The following is a 14,416-nucleotide window of genomic DNA, read 5'->3' on the forward strand; positions in this document are numbered from 1 at the left end:
GCTTGGGTGATGGAGGCTGGGAGCAGGGTAGGGAAGCCTAATGAAGGGAGATCGAAATGTCCCATAACTTGGGTGATGAAAGCTGGGAGCAGGGCAGGGAGGCCTGACCAGGGGGATAGAAATGACCCATAGCTTGATGGTGATGATGTCATAGGCATATACATGTGTTAAAATGCATGAAGTTGTATACTTCAAACATGCGCAATTTATTGCATGTAAATTATATCTTAAGAAAGTAGTTAAACTTACACTGTAATTATCTGTATTTTTTAGTATTCTCATGATGACAGGAACTGACATTTTATCAGATTCAGTATTATGAAGATTTTTTTCATTTTTGTTACTGACAAAAACCATAAATTTCAAAATATTTACAAAGTTATAGTTTGTAAGTCATATGCTAACTAAAAATTTTTATGGTTGATATATTTTGATAGGGACTGGCATTGAGCATTTAGATTGAACAACTGTGTAGTAAATGAAAAAGTTTTAAATTTTGATATTACTGTAAAACCAAAAAGCAGTATATTAAAAAAAAATTAATGGAATTTCTGACTCATCAATCAAATTAAATGTGTAGCTTTATATAATTGGGTAGATTATGTATAGAAACTTTCTTCATAGAAAAGAAAGCTGTAATTTAATTATGGATACAGACAAGGCAATTTGGTCTTTCATTTAATAGCTTATGCTGCCCATAACTGTCACTCATTTTGACTTTTCTGTTTCTAATGTAATGGATTTCGGGAATATTTGGTGTTCTTCGCTATTTGACATATCATCAGTTGAGCATTGTGTCCATCGTGACACAAGGAATAAGTGAACCTACAGATCTTAGAGCTTTTCTTAATGAACTGAGGACACCATCAAGAATAACCTCTCTAATTTGGTTGCATTCCCAGAGCACCTAATGTGATCAGAGAATTAAAATTTCGACAAGCCCTTTAATATAGCTGTGCTGCAGGTCCTGCAGTGCTTGCTCTGTGTCTTGGTACTGCACAGGCGCCTGTCTAGGAGGTACGCATTCCAGGCACCCTAGACATTCGGAAAATATGTTTCTAGCTTTTGTGATCGGGCAAATTTATTAACAACAATGAGGTCATAGTAATTTTCAATAAATCATGACTTGCTGATTTATTTTAAAGGATCCATATAGCAGTAAACAATACCATTTACATTTAATGAGTTTTATTGAACGAAAGGCAATTTTATTTGTAATGAACCACATGTTATGATTAAGGATGTATTTTAATGACCTTTAAGTAATGCGAACAAATGTTGCCCTTGACCTAATAGCAGAGGCTTTCCTACATGATTGAAAACTTCAGAATGGTTTTTAAATTATCATGAAAAGCTTCGAATGGCATTCTCATTATTGTGCCATCATTCAGTCATTTGATGTCTACTATACTAGATGAAATGCATTCCCCTAAATGTTCATGCACATGTTGAAGTGAGGATGGTTGCTAGCTTGTTCTTTATTTCCATGTCTCCAAAGGTAATCTGTTATATGAACGTTTTATTTTTTGAAAATTACTATGACGGTATAATACTTAACTGATGAATGATTCTCAAACTGGCCTTATCCTAGGAATCATTGGCTGCTTGTTAAACATTCTAGTCATGTTTTCATAAGTCTAAAATTACTAAACAGTGTATTTCTTCTTGTGTAAACTAGCTTGACTTAATTAACTTGAAAATAAATTTTTATTAGTTAATATATAGTCTCTGCTGCAGTCACAGACCCACAGTGTTGAGCTGCTGTACTCCCCCTTCAGCTGGTGTAGCATCTCTGCTCCAAGGCCTCCTGGAGGGTGTGTGAGGAGCTTTCCCAGAGAGTGTGTAAGTCAGGGACAGAGATGCGTTAGCTTTCTGCCCGTTGGCGTTGGCAGTTCTCTGTGCCAGGGTTGCTGTGTATTGAACTTGATAGTGGCAACAGTGTTTTCCATGGAGAATCATTTTGGTAACATTCTGTGAGTAATTTTTGGAGGTTAGTATTGGTCCTCTTCCCTCCTCTGATTTTATGTATTCAATCCCGTTCTGCTCTGAGGAGTGGTTTCTGTTTCCTGTATTGATCCGCCCCAAATCAAGAGAGAAGTTTTTCTCCTTCACCAACATCCCAGAGGTCAGTGGTCCCAGGCTGAGAAGACAGCTCTGTCATCCTCCATTTGTGACTTTCACTGTCCCAAATGTCTGCTCCCAGCCAGCTCAGCCAGCAGGAGGGGAAGTGCGTGGGAGAGCACTCTCATCCCAGGCACTCGGCACTTCTCATCACATCTCACCACTAGAATGAGCCACCTGGTGAGAGCTAGCTGTGTGTGTTGTTTATAGGGGCCATGCGCCTATCTGAAGCTCAAAGTTCTGCCTTTAAAGGCCATGGCAGAGTGGTGGACAGTGATCTTCATCTCTGTCCCTCGTTTGCCATCACACTTCTCACTGGGTGAGGCATTGAGACTCCAGTCATTAGGGTCCTCAGAACAGACGCCCCCATTTGAATCTTGTCATGATTACCATCTGTACTATAATCAGTTACTTCACAGTTGTTCTCAGGAACTCTAAGCAACTTGAAAATGTGTATATCCCTCTCTCACCTAGATTAAAGGAGGAAATGAAATATAAACAGCAAAATAGTACATGGCTCCTGGAAGTGGAGGAGGCCATATCATTTTTAGGCCATTGCCTGTTTTCTGCAAGTGATGACATACAGCCAGCAGCCGGGCTTCTGCTCACAGAGCAGCCCTGATGGGAGGCTGTGTACACAGCAGGGAGCCCTGCATGTTCTGCCTCCCTGGCCAAAGGGACCCTGAATACATGTTTAGAAGTAGCAGGAATGGAAAGGCCATGTGCATTGCAAAACCATTCCAGGAGTAGAAGAGCATTGTGCAAATCTCTGGTGTGTTCTGAGAAATCTTAGAGGACATTGCAGTCTGAAAGAAGCCACGAAGAAGGATCAAGTGGAGGTGAGACCTCATTGAAGGACATGATCGTGGAAATAAGAACACAGTATGGGGCTGGAGAAGAATTGTTCTGCAGCTCCCAGAACAGAGGCCGGAGTGTGGTTTTGATCGCGGTTCGAAGTGGACTCACACTGGACACATTGAGTCCTGTCAGCAGCAGGTGGTGAGGATGCATATGAAGTGCTGCCTGCGTGGGGAAGGGTGTCCCTTGGCACCTCGGCTTGCCCAGAAGAAAAGCAGGTGTTCGGCATAAACATGTTGCTTGGATAAACAGTTTAGGCCCAGGGAGCCTTTCTTCTCTGGGAATGCTGGGAACCCTCTTGAAATCCACATTTTCAGACGCTGGCCAAGGCATCTTTACAGGGAATTTATATTGTTACTAGAGGCCTGGTGCACGAAATTTGTGCACAGGTATGGTCCCTAGGCCTGGCTGGCGATCAGGGCCGATCTGTGGGGCAACTGGCGGAGTGATGGGGGGGGGGCTCCCCACTAGCACCTGCCTTGGCCAGCCTGGGGCCTGCGGGCTGGGGGAAGCTCCTATGTTGAGCGTCTGCCCCCTGGTGGTCAGTGCACATCATAGCGACCAGTCGTTCTGCCATTCAGTTAATTTGCATATTAGGCTTTTATTATATAGGATTCTAGGACCTCACCCAGCTGGGTGGGACCAGCCTGCCCTATTGGTCTCAGGTGTGTCCTATGTGGGTCCTGGATGCAGCCAGTTGAAATGGCACCCATTTACCCTAAAGTCCACCTGAGAAAACCCAGCTGTCCCTTTGAGTTTTGACCTCTAAACCCGGGAGAAGCTTCCTCAGGCAGCAGGAGGGGAGAGCATGCAGACAGTTCTGCCGGACTAGGGATGACCTTGCCTCCTTCCTGTGCCCTGTCCAGTATTCTCTGGCAGCGTCATTGGGTGTCAGACAGCAATCCTAACTCCATGTCTTTTCAGTCATCCCCTCCATTTACCTTGGGAGTGGCCCAGAACAGATCATTCCCTCTCTGGGACAGTGGCACTCGGTAATAAAGCTGCCTTACTAAGGCCTGTGAACAGAAGGAAAGTGAGGGAAGCAGGTTAGGCTCATGATCTACTGCTTCGAACTGCAGTTGATCTGGAGCGCCAGCATACAGGTGACAGCAGTGACACCTTGGAAGATGGGCCTCCCACTTGCAGCTGTGAGCAGGGCTCACATGTTGGGGCAAAAGTGGCTCAATTTCAGATGGCCCCTTGATTGTGGTCAGCTCAGAGGGCCCAGCCAGCATCCAGCTTTCATGGTTTATGTCCCTCCCAGGTGTTCAAATTCTGCACCAGTCCCAGGTGTCCCCATAAGGCCATTCCTGCACTCAGTTTGGTATTGCTCAGGTCATAGTCAAAACACTCCTGGCAGACAATGAGAGTTCAGTATGGGCATCTAGGGTCTGTGAGTCCAGGGTTCCAAGTGATGAGACTTCCAGGCTGTGCCCTGAGAGCTCTGGCTCAGATATGGCATCAGCCCCACACCAAGGAGAGACCCAGAGCTGTCTAGATGGGAGCACAGTCTGTGTCCAGCACACTGGAGTGTTGAGGGCATGGCACTGGTGCAACTCAGGGCAGACCAGAATGTTACCCCCCCCAACCCCCCCACCCCCGTTCAGGAACCAGAGTTCAGAGCTGGAGAGCTGCAGAGTTGTCTGTCCCCCAAGCAGCTTTGACGTGGTATGCAGCTTGAGTCATAGTTTTCTCTTCATTAATCTTTTTAATAGTCTCTAGATTGTTCTGTCAAACCTGTAGTCCTATTACAGAATTTTCCTATAATTTAAGTATCTTTTTTATTCTCCTGAGCTTTTTCAGTTATCTTCAGGTTACCTGACATCTGCTGATAACGCTCACAGTATTAATAAAATGGAAAAGGACCTGCAGATAGGAGCAGGCCGAGGCCAGGGCACTACCACTGCGCTGTGCAGCCCATAGGCAGCAGTGCCAACAGGAGCACGAGACAAGACAGGCTTGAACTCCTTACTCTTCACGTTTATGGACCAATGTCAACATCCCAGTCAAATTCAGCCCTTCAGTAAAAGACCAATATTTTTAAATTTCTGTATTGAATTTGTCCAGCTTTCTGAAGCCAATTAGAAATATTACAAAAACAACACTAAAATATCAATAATTAAAAGACTGTTGAAACTTTACCTTAAGAAAAGCACAAGTACAAGTAATCTCCATTAGTGGATGTAATTTACGCATTATTGTTGGGGTCCACATGATCAATTTGAAAAATGCACCAGCGTGTTTGGGTCATCAGACTTATTTGGTCACTCTCCACCCACACTGTCATTTGCCTGCCCCTGTCTGAATTCAGGTGTGCTTCACATCTGCATGCTTGGCGCTTTGCCTCACAGGTAGTCAGAATTGATGTGGGGTGTGGATTTGTCCAAGTCCAGACAGATGAGGATCTTTCCATGTTGTATATTCCTGGTGATCCGGTAAAAATCATCATGCATCATTAAAAAACTGAAATTTATTTTAGATACATTGCTAACGGTAATATAGCTCCTATTGTTTTAATAAAATTAACTAAACTTTCTGTACCTTATCAGCATCTCACAAGTGCTTTGGAAAAACACCTGTCATCAGGTAGCAGTGCTCTGTTAGAATCAAGAGAACTACCCCACCTCCCTTGAGCTTAGAAATGGTTTCTTTTAGTTATCTTCTATCCTAATTCATAATGTTGGCACACAAAATAGAAGAAAATCAACCATCACTTTTGGTAAATAATATAGAAAAATATTAATTGGTAACTGAAAATTTTAAAGAAACTTTGTTTAATTTTAATGTTACTAATTTAGATACTCTGTATTCCAGGACCTGTTTTCCATCAGTGCTTATGTCCATGCTCAGAAGCCACAGCTGGATATTCACAGCTTTGAAGGCACATTTACCAGAGTGAGTTAAGTCTTCTGTTAAATCAAATACACTCATTGTGTATGTAAGTTAAATATAACAAACTTTTATTTAAAAGAGTTGTATCAGACAGATTCTGCCCTGTAGTTGTTGTTCAGATGGGGAGAAATTCCTGGTTCTTCCTGCTCTTCCATCTCAGAATCCTCTGTCTCAATTCCTTTTTTCCATCTTATTTTGCATTGCCTTTTCACTGCTGGTCAACTGGATCCAGCTGTGGACTTCTTTTTAATGCTATAGATATCTGAAGTGTGAGTGATACAAATATTGGTAACTTAGTATTGTTTTCCTTTTCTTTTCTGAACAGGAAGACAGTGATCCACCCATTCATGAGAGTCTCAGCATAGAAAATACATTGTGGGCAAGCACGGTTGTTGCATCAGGTAAGAAATAAGCTCTATTTTTATAGTTAATTCTCACATAATAGGTGATGCTTTGTGTTTTTGAGTGACTCCAAACAAGTGTTTCTCAAAATGCCTGGCATAACATGTAAACTTTACTAAGCATACACTCCAGTTCAGTGAGTGTCAGACAAGCCTGAGAGTCTGCATCTCAGACAAGCCCAGGGCCAGGGCTGACAGTGATGGTGATAAATGCAGAAAATGAGAGGAAACATTTGGAAATTTTTATAGTAACTCATGAAGTAATTTAATGTTAGAAAAATTGGGGCATATATTTTCTTGTTTTTATATTGTTTCTTTTGTTACTTTATTGTTGTGGTATTTTACAGAACTAGTCCTCACAACATATTAATAATTTAAAAATAAAACCTGACCCTTTATCATTCATTGTTGGTGGGGTCCCTGCTCCAGAAGTAGGTTACTCTGTCTAGGGTTAGGGTAGCTGGAGAAGCTGCTCAATGAGGACAGCCCAAGAGGGACAGCCCCGAGCTCTGAGACGGGGACAAACCAGCTTCTGGCTGAGCATACACGGGACGTGGGGACAGCAAAGAACCCACTGCAGCATGGGGTACGTCATCCACAACAGGGATGGGAGTTGCAGCTTCTCAAACCTTCTGTCTCATGGGCAAGTGTAGAGGATGGGAGGTAGGTGGAGAAATTCTGCACACTTTCTGTTGCTCTGACGTCTTCCCTAGATGTGCACGGTTGCCAGAGCCCAGATCTGGTGCAGATCCCATCTGACACTCTGTGTCCCTGCATCATGTCTTTGTGTGGCTTTTCTCAGGCTGATTTATTAGTTTCATTGGAGCATGTGGGTATATCTGGCAGGTGTGTAGTGGTCACTGGTTCACTGTCACCACTGTGTCTCCACTGCTTGGTGCTTCTTCCCCCACCCCCCAGCCCCCCTTCACAGGGATGCTCAAGCAGCTTGTATGTGAGGTTTTGTTGAGACTGACTCCAGGAGAGCATCTATAAATTGTAGCCAATCCTTAAGGCTGCAATAGGGGCTCCATTTTCTTACTGTGTGTAGCAGGTTCTGGGTATATGATTGGGATCAAGAAAGACTTTGGTTGCTTGATCTTTCTCTCAGTCTGTGTCTGTTTGTTCTTCCCCTACATCTTGACTTTCACATATGCAATCTTTCCTTAAGTCTGACGAATGTGTTATATCTTGTTGCCCCCTCACGTCTCATTTTTAAATTAACAGGTAACCCCTTCCCCACGTTTCTTTGATTGGCCATGTGTACAGGTTTACTCATTCTTTTAGCCTATAAATATATACCTTTTGTCAAAGAGAATGGAGGATATTTCAAATATGCTGTTCTGACTAGTAATTTTAGTAATTAAAATGCACGAGAGACTCAGAAAAAAATGCATATTCTGACTCCAGCAAGTACTCATTTTTAGTAAGAATTAAATGAAATAATACATGAGTCTTTAACAAACTTTAATAGATTAAGTACATAAAATTGCACGAGGAATTCTGTCAAATTCTTGTGTATGTTATATTTAACATGCAAATACTGATTTTAGTCTTTATCTGTCTGAATGCAGTGTTCCCTGTTGGTCTTGTCATTTCACAGACTTCATCTGGGACACTTTAAAGTGTAATGCCAGCCTGGAGTCAACATCACTAGTCACCTACCTGCACATTAGGACAGTGGTTTCTAGCTTGATTAACTTTCAAGCCTTTTCTGAGACTTATTTGTTATAAATTAATTAGAAATAAATTAATTTTGCAATTTTCCTTGTTCTATTTTTATGCTTATTTTACATTAGTGACACTTTTATATTTTGATTAAGTGCAACTTAATTGGCAAATTAGGAAAGTTTTAAAGTATTATATCATTGTGAATTTAATATTTTTCTATATATATGTTAACAGACAGAATATCTAGGAAGTTTATTGAATAACTAGAGGCCTGGTACATGAAATTTGTGCAGGGGGGCGGAGGGTGTCCCTCAGCCCAGCCTGTACCCTCTCCAATCTGGGACCCCTCGGGGGATGTCTGACTGCCCACAGGGATTGGGCCTAAACCGGCAGTTGGACATCCCTCTCATGATCCGGGACTGCTGGCTCCCAACCACTCGCCTGCCTGCCTGCCTGATTGCCCCCTAACCGCTTCTGCCTGCCAGCCTGATCACCCCCTAACCACTCCCCTGCCAGCCCGATTGCCCCTAACTGCCCTCCCCTGTAGGCCTGATTGCCCCCAACTACCCTCCCCTGCTGGCCTGTTCACCCCCAACTGCCCTTCCCTGCTGGCTTGGTCGCCCCCAACTGCCCTCCCCTGCTGGCCTGTTTGCCCCCAAATGCCCTTCCCTGCCAGCCATCTTGTGGTGGCCATCTTGTGACAACGTTCCACCAGGGCATGGCATGAGGGCATGACACCACCTAGGATTTTATTACATAGGATAGGATAATATATAAAGATAGCATTTGTACAGTTTAGAGTTCACTCTGCTTTCAAGAACACAGCTTCTCCAGTGACACACAGTTTTAAAAGGTGTGTGTGGAGGGTGTTTATTCTAAAACAAAAAAATATGTGTCCCCTCTACAGATTTCACTGCTTAGTAGTACTCTAGTGCTCTCTTCCTGAACGCCCTGTGGAGGAGGCAGTTTGTCCTGTGACTTGTGGAACATGAGCTGTCATTGTGCTTTATGTCCAGGAAATCTTGTGATCGCACTTACTCAGAGGGTCCTGCCTAATGACTCACTAAATACCACACCTTAACTTAATGTGACATCAGGGCTTAATTATCACAGTTAATTCTACCATGGTTGTTGACTGTCTTTCTTACTTTAATTATATTTCTTACCTTCAAATTTTTCAGTTAGGATTTTAAATTATGCACAGCTGCAGTTCTAGAAACAGACATCCATGGTTTCAACTTGACATTTCAGGGATGCCTGCCTCTGTACCTCTTCTGTAGTCTATAGGTTGTTCTGGGGTACTTTATGATTTCTTTTGTCTTAAGTTTGATGGACCACAAAATTATCATTTTTTTCTTGACATACAATTAGAAAACCAAACTTTCAGGAGATGAATAAAAGAGACTAATAAGATCTAAATTGAATATCAAAAATTTTATAATATTTCTCTTATTGTTTTAATTGTATATGTGCCAAAATATCAGCAGAGGCTCTTACATTAGGGCTTTAATCTCTACAGTGAAATATACTCCTAGACTCTTGTTCACAGAAACTGGTTCAGTTGGTACCATCATGGTTTAAAAGGTCACATGATGACTTTGACCAGTTAAGAATGTGGCCTCTCTTCATTTAACTTCAGTGTTAGAGTTACCATCTTAGTAGACAATAATGAATGAACAATGTCACTCTGTTTTCAAAGAATATTAGTACATATTCTAATGTAATCTGTAGGTAAATTTGTGTTGCTTAAGGAATCATTTTAGTCTTTCAAAGCTTATTTTAAAAGTTAAGATTAGGTTTTCTTGAACAAATCCAATCAAATGTGCTGTTGGATACATTTATATAAAATTAAATGGTGTAATAATATTTCCAATCAAATTATTTAATTAGAAAGTATTATCTCTGTGCTTACCATTTAAAGTATCTCTGTAAGGACCACTTTCGTGTTTTTGCAGGTACTGTAATAGGTGTTGTCATTTATACTGGAAAAGAGACTCGAAGTGTAATGAACACATCCAATCCAAAAAATAAGGTAGGCTAGATTAAGGAGCAACTGCTTTAATGAACTTGCTTTTTCCTTTCACTAAGAAAGTACCTGTAGTTCTGAATAGCCCATTCATTTTAGCTTAATACGTAACATAAAGTGACTTTCCAAAAGGGTGGAGATTTAGGATAAGAATTCTCTGTATTTATGTAACAACATGTGCATACAGAAGAATTTCCCAAAGTATCTTTTCTTGGTTAATCAGTTTTATATGTCTCTTAAATTTTCATTACTGGATATATAATTTACCCATAATTTGACAGTTAATTGTGGGTCTCTTAATGTCTCCTCAATCTATTTACTTTACAATTGGCACTCTTTATTTTTATGTTAATGATTCGTTTTAAAATAAAGGAATCTGCATTATTTTTAGAGTACTTAATTTCATAGTGTTATATTTTTAAACTAGTTTTATGTAAATTTCCATTTTAGAAGAGGTATATTAAAAACTAGATTTTAGTTTTAAAGCCTGCTTGATTCTATTTCTAAACTAATTATATTCCTAAAATTGTTATTTATCCATTCAATGTGTGTGCATAGTAAATCATCCAAAGTTATATAGGTGACCTTTCTTAAGTTTATGACCTCAGGTAAGAACTTGAACCCTGGCAATTGACTTCCTGGCTTATAGTCTGGGCATTGCCACTAACCAGCTCTTTGACTCCAGACATGTGGCTTAATTCTGTGTCTTACTACTCAATAAATGTTACGTATCATTATTATCTTTCTGTGAAATGAAATGTGAAGTGTTGACGAATGCCATAGATTTTGGACCCAACCCGCAATGTCAGTCAAGAAGTCCTTACTAAGAGGTTGTGTGTGGTCTGGGTTCCACACATCCCTCCAATGACCTGACCCTGGAAAGCCTGTCCGCTGACCCTCTGCACTCACTCTTCCACCCTGTCTTCCCTCTCCCACACCCTTTTAAAAAATAGCTTTCTAGATTTCCCTGGTGTTAGCAGGATGTACCTTATAATAGGAAGGCACCTTTGGAGTTTTCCACGTTGGATTTAAAGCGTCACTTTGCCACTTGACAGCCTCACACATGAAGCAAATGTGCTCTTCCGGTGCCTGGTCCCTTCCTGGTGCTCAATCCATGTTCCATGCCCTCCCCAATGGAAGTCGGGGCAGTGACAGCTAAGGCAAGGCAGAGTGCTGCCCATGCATGCACACACACTCACAAGCATGGGCACACATGTGCACATGCACACACGGTGCTGAGCACTTCTTTGCATTAGGTCACTCGTCTGCACCACAACCTCAACCAAGGGCTGTCCTCTGGTCGCAGAGCAGGGAGATCGTAGAGCAGGAGGCTGGGGCTTGTCAGCCCATGTTCGTTTCTCCTTGAAGGCACTATGCACAGAGCTCCACTACATATGGAAGCATTTGTGTAAATTAAGGAATAATCTTATGAGAGAAATAAAGTCTCTAAATTTGCATATGCCATTAAATCTAAGTGTTAAATGTCAGATTTAAAAGGAAAATTTCAGGAAAAGGTTACAGGCTACAATGGACAGAAAATAACAGATGTAATTTATCCAGGGAAGTATTGACATATCTGGGTGAAAAGAGTGTGTGATATGTGAGTCCCTAAGTAGAGAAGGGAAGACAGATTATTATTCACTGTTCGTACGACATTATCGTCTGAAGTCTGCAGCTCCCTATTCTGACATAGCTTAGTAACCAACAAACTTTTGGCTTCAAAGAGTGCTAGTAGGAACAAAAAGTAAACATTTAATAGGGAAATCGAATCATTTACCCAAGTTTCACTGGACTTCTTCAGGGAAGCAAAACTGTTCTTAACCTCAATTCTGAGAGCTATGTACATGGAGTGTAGGTGGGGACCTTAACCAATGTGGTCAGATGAGATTTTGTGGTGGAGTCCGTTGGCAGCCATCATTTGGGGTGGGAATACCAACTTATGAGAGTCATGTCTCTGTCCAGCTGTTACACAGACTGCCCTGAAACCACAGTGGCTATTACAACACAGGTTTCTTCTCACTGCACACATCTGAAAAGTTGGCAGTTGCTCTGCTTATCGTGGCCCCTCAGTGCCTCTGGAAACTCATTTCCATGACCACAAGGTCAGAAGAAATGGCTGAGTCCATGCTGACCTCACAGCTTCTGCCAAGGAGCCATGTAGGTCTCGTTTTCTCAGCCAGAGCAATTCAGTGGCCTCTTGTAAGTTGAAGGACTCAGGGCAGTATGGCCCTACCTCTCGTGCAGGATTGAGAGCTGACTACCCACTGCATGCGCATGGTTAGTCTCTAATAAGAAAAGAGGGACCTCGTCGAAACCCCCATGCCAGGGGTTAGGGTGGTGAGCAGGAAAGCAGCCAGGAAGGACTGGGAGAAGAGGGTATTTCCAGAGGCCAGTCATCAGCAGCACACTGGTGCTGCAGAGGTGAGGGGGCCAGAGTCAGTGCAGAGGGCCATGGGGTGTGCGGTTAGGAAACATTGCAGAGTGACAGTCATTGCCATAGATCTACTGGTGTGCGATTCAGATGCAAGGACAGGTAGGAGCGCTCTTTCAGGGTCAGCTGTGTCAGACAGTGTGTGTGTGGGGGGGGGTGTCAGAGCACTGGCATCAGAGGGAAGACTGAACAGGCTTGGGGCGGGGAGTGGGTAGCCCTGGCACTGGAGACCCAGTGGAGATAAAAAACTGTACCACGCGAATAGGGTTTTATTAATTTTGTTTGTTTCCGGTGAGAAAATCAATATTATAAAACTATGAATGCTTTCAATAAAAGAAGAGAGGGTCTTAGTTTTTAAAGAACTAAAAATATTCTACAGAAAAATAAGTCTTGTGGGCAGTCAGGAGGAGTAACTTAAATATGTAAACATAAGGTTACTTAAAAGAAAGTTACATATTATTATATAGAGAGTAGCTGCCATATAAACATGGCTTCTTTGATTTGTATAAAATATTTACAATCATCAGTCAAATCCTCCTTCCCTCCCTCCCTCCCTCCCCTCTCACACCCTGTTTCATTTACTTGCTATTTTCATTATTAGTGCATATAAGAGGAACATGAAAATTCGGAAAATTGCTTGAAGTTCCTAGGATAAAAAACACTGCAGTAAAAGCAGTGCTGATTTAAGGGGGGAAAGTTAATGCGCATGATTTGAGGTAATGAACTTGATGCAGAACATGGTAAGGGTTTGAGGCCCCTTCTGATGCACAGAGGACTGTAGCCTCACAGTTGAGGCTTGTGAATTTCTGAGCAATCTACGGACCAAACTAGTGCTGGGATTTTTGGTTTGTAGCAGAGCTGGTAGCAGGTGTGTGGTTTTCTGAGGCTAATTTTCAAGAGCTCCAAAGTGGAAGCAAAGTAGTGGCTAGCCTAAAGTGGCAGGTGGTTGGGTGGGCATGTCAGGGGATTAGAGGTAACATGCATCCCTGCAGATCAGTGGAATCAGTGACAGCAGAAGGCCCTATGGTTAGGATAGTAAACATCATAGCACTTCCAGTACCCACTCTCCCGAGGCTGTCCCCAAGAGTGCCACCAGCCTTTCTTGCTCATGGTGGCATGAGTGTGTGCAGCTCCCCACTGGCGTGGCAGCTTCTTGAGGATGAGCATTTGTACTTTCAAACTTCTCCCAGATGGCTGTTGGGTTTTTAACCAGTATTGTTGGTTGTTTCATAAAACATTTTTAAACTTACCATTCTACTTGACTGATGTCCCAAGCCTTATTTTGGCTAATTCTCTTTTTTGTCTTCATTTCATTCTCTTCTAGCTGCCTTTTAAAAGAAGGATGATGCTTCATATACCTAAAACCTAGAATTATCAGATATCATACTATTTTATTCCAAGTGTGCATTTAAAAAAATAGAAATGAAGATTCTTGCTCTAGGTGCTGCCTTAGTTGTCTTACTTTGTAAGACCTAGCCCACACAGCCTCATCTCATGCCCTAGGTGGCCCTGGGCTGCTGACATAGCTTCACATCAACCTACACAGCCCATCTGAGTCAGTGATTGGGTGTCGGGGGTTCTGACGCCTCTGCCCCCTTAGGTCACGGCAACTAAGATGCACAAAGAATTCATGCATAGGTTCATTAAGCTATAACCAATTTCAGTGACTCTGACACATGTCCCACTTGAATTTATCCTTTTGGATTGGTCTTTGAAATTGGATCTTGAAGTCTAACTTGATGATTTTATATAATGAGAACATATAGCTTTATGCTTATTGCGTAAGTTTATTAGAATACTTCTTTAAGTGCAGCATGTTTTATCCAGACGTGGGGATTAAGAATAAATCCTACAGTGTTGTTAGATGGAGGAACACTCTGCAGTAAAAAGAAGTTCTTAGAGCTCCTTTTCAGGGTGAGAATGTTTTCCCTCCTCTGTCACCAATACAAACAGAAAGCAGGGAGATGGGTCCATACAAACTTGATGATTTTATTTTAAAACTTTGAACAAATCAAAAGT

The 14,416-nt window shown here is 42.0% G+C and overlaps 1 protein-coding gene across 11 annotated transcripts in view; it reads left to right on the plus strand.

Annotated features, from left to right (window-relative positions):
• ATP9B (ATPase phospholipid transporting 9B (putative)) overlaps positions 1-14,416 on the plus strand; it is a 146,483-nt gene that overhangs the window by 53,381 nt on the left and 78,686 nt on the right. For 8 of the 11 annotated variants that reach the window (XM_059706409.1, XM_059706408.1, XM_059706412.1 and 5 more), the window contains 4 exons: positions 1,738-1,842; positions 5,794-5,874; positions 6,197-6,272; positions 9,896-9,972. In XM_059706409.1, coding sequence (XP_059562392.1) covers positions 1,738-1,842; positions 5,794-5,874; positions 6,197-6,272; positions 9,896-9,972 — 339 coding nt within the window. The remainder of the gene's footprint in view (positions 1-1,737; positions 1,843-5,793; positions 5,875-6,196; positions 6,273-9,895; positions 9,973-14,416) is intronic. The other 3 variants (XM_059706407.1, XM_059706411.1, XM_059706410.1) reach the window with 1 other exon arrangement.

Source organism: Myotis daubentonii, chromosome 8 (genome assembly GCF_963259705.1).
Source record: "Myotis daubentonii chromosome 8, mMyoDau2.1, whole genome shotgun sequence".
NCBI lineage: Eukaryota > Metazoa > Chordata > Mammalia > Chiroptera > Vespertilionidae > Myotis > Myotis daubentonii.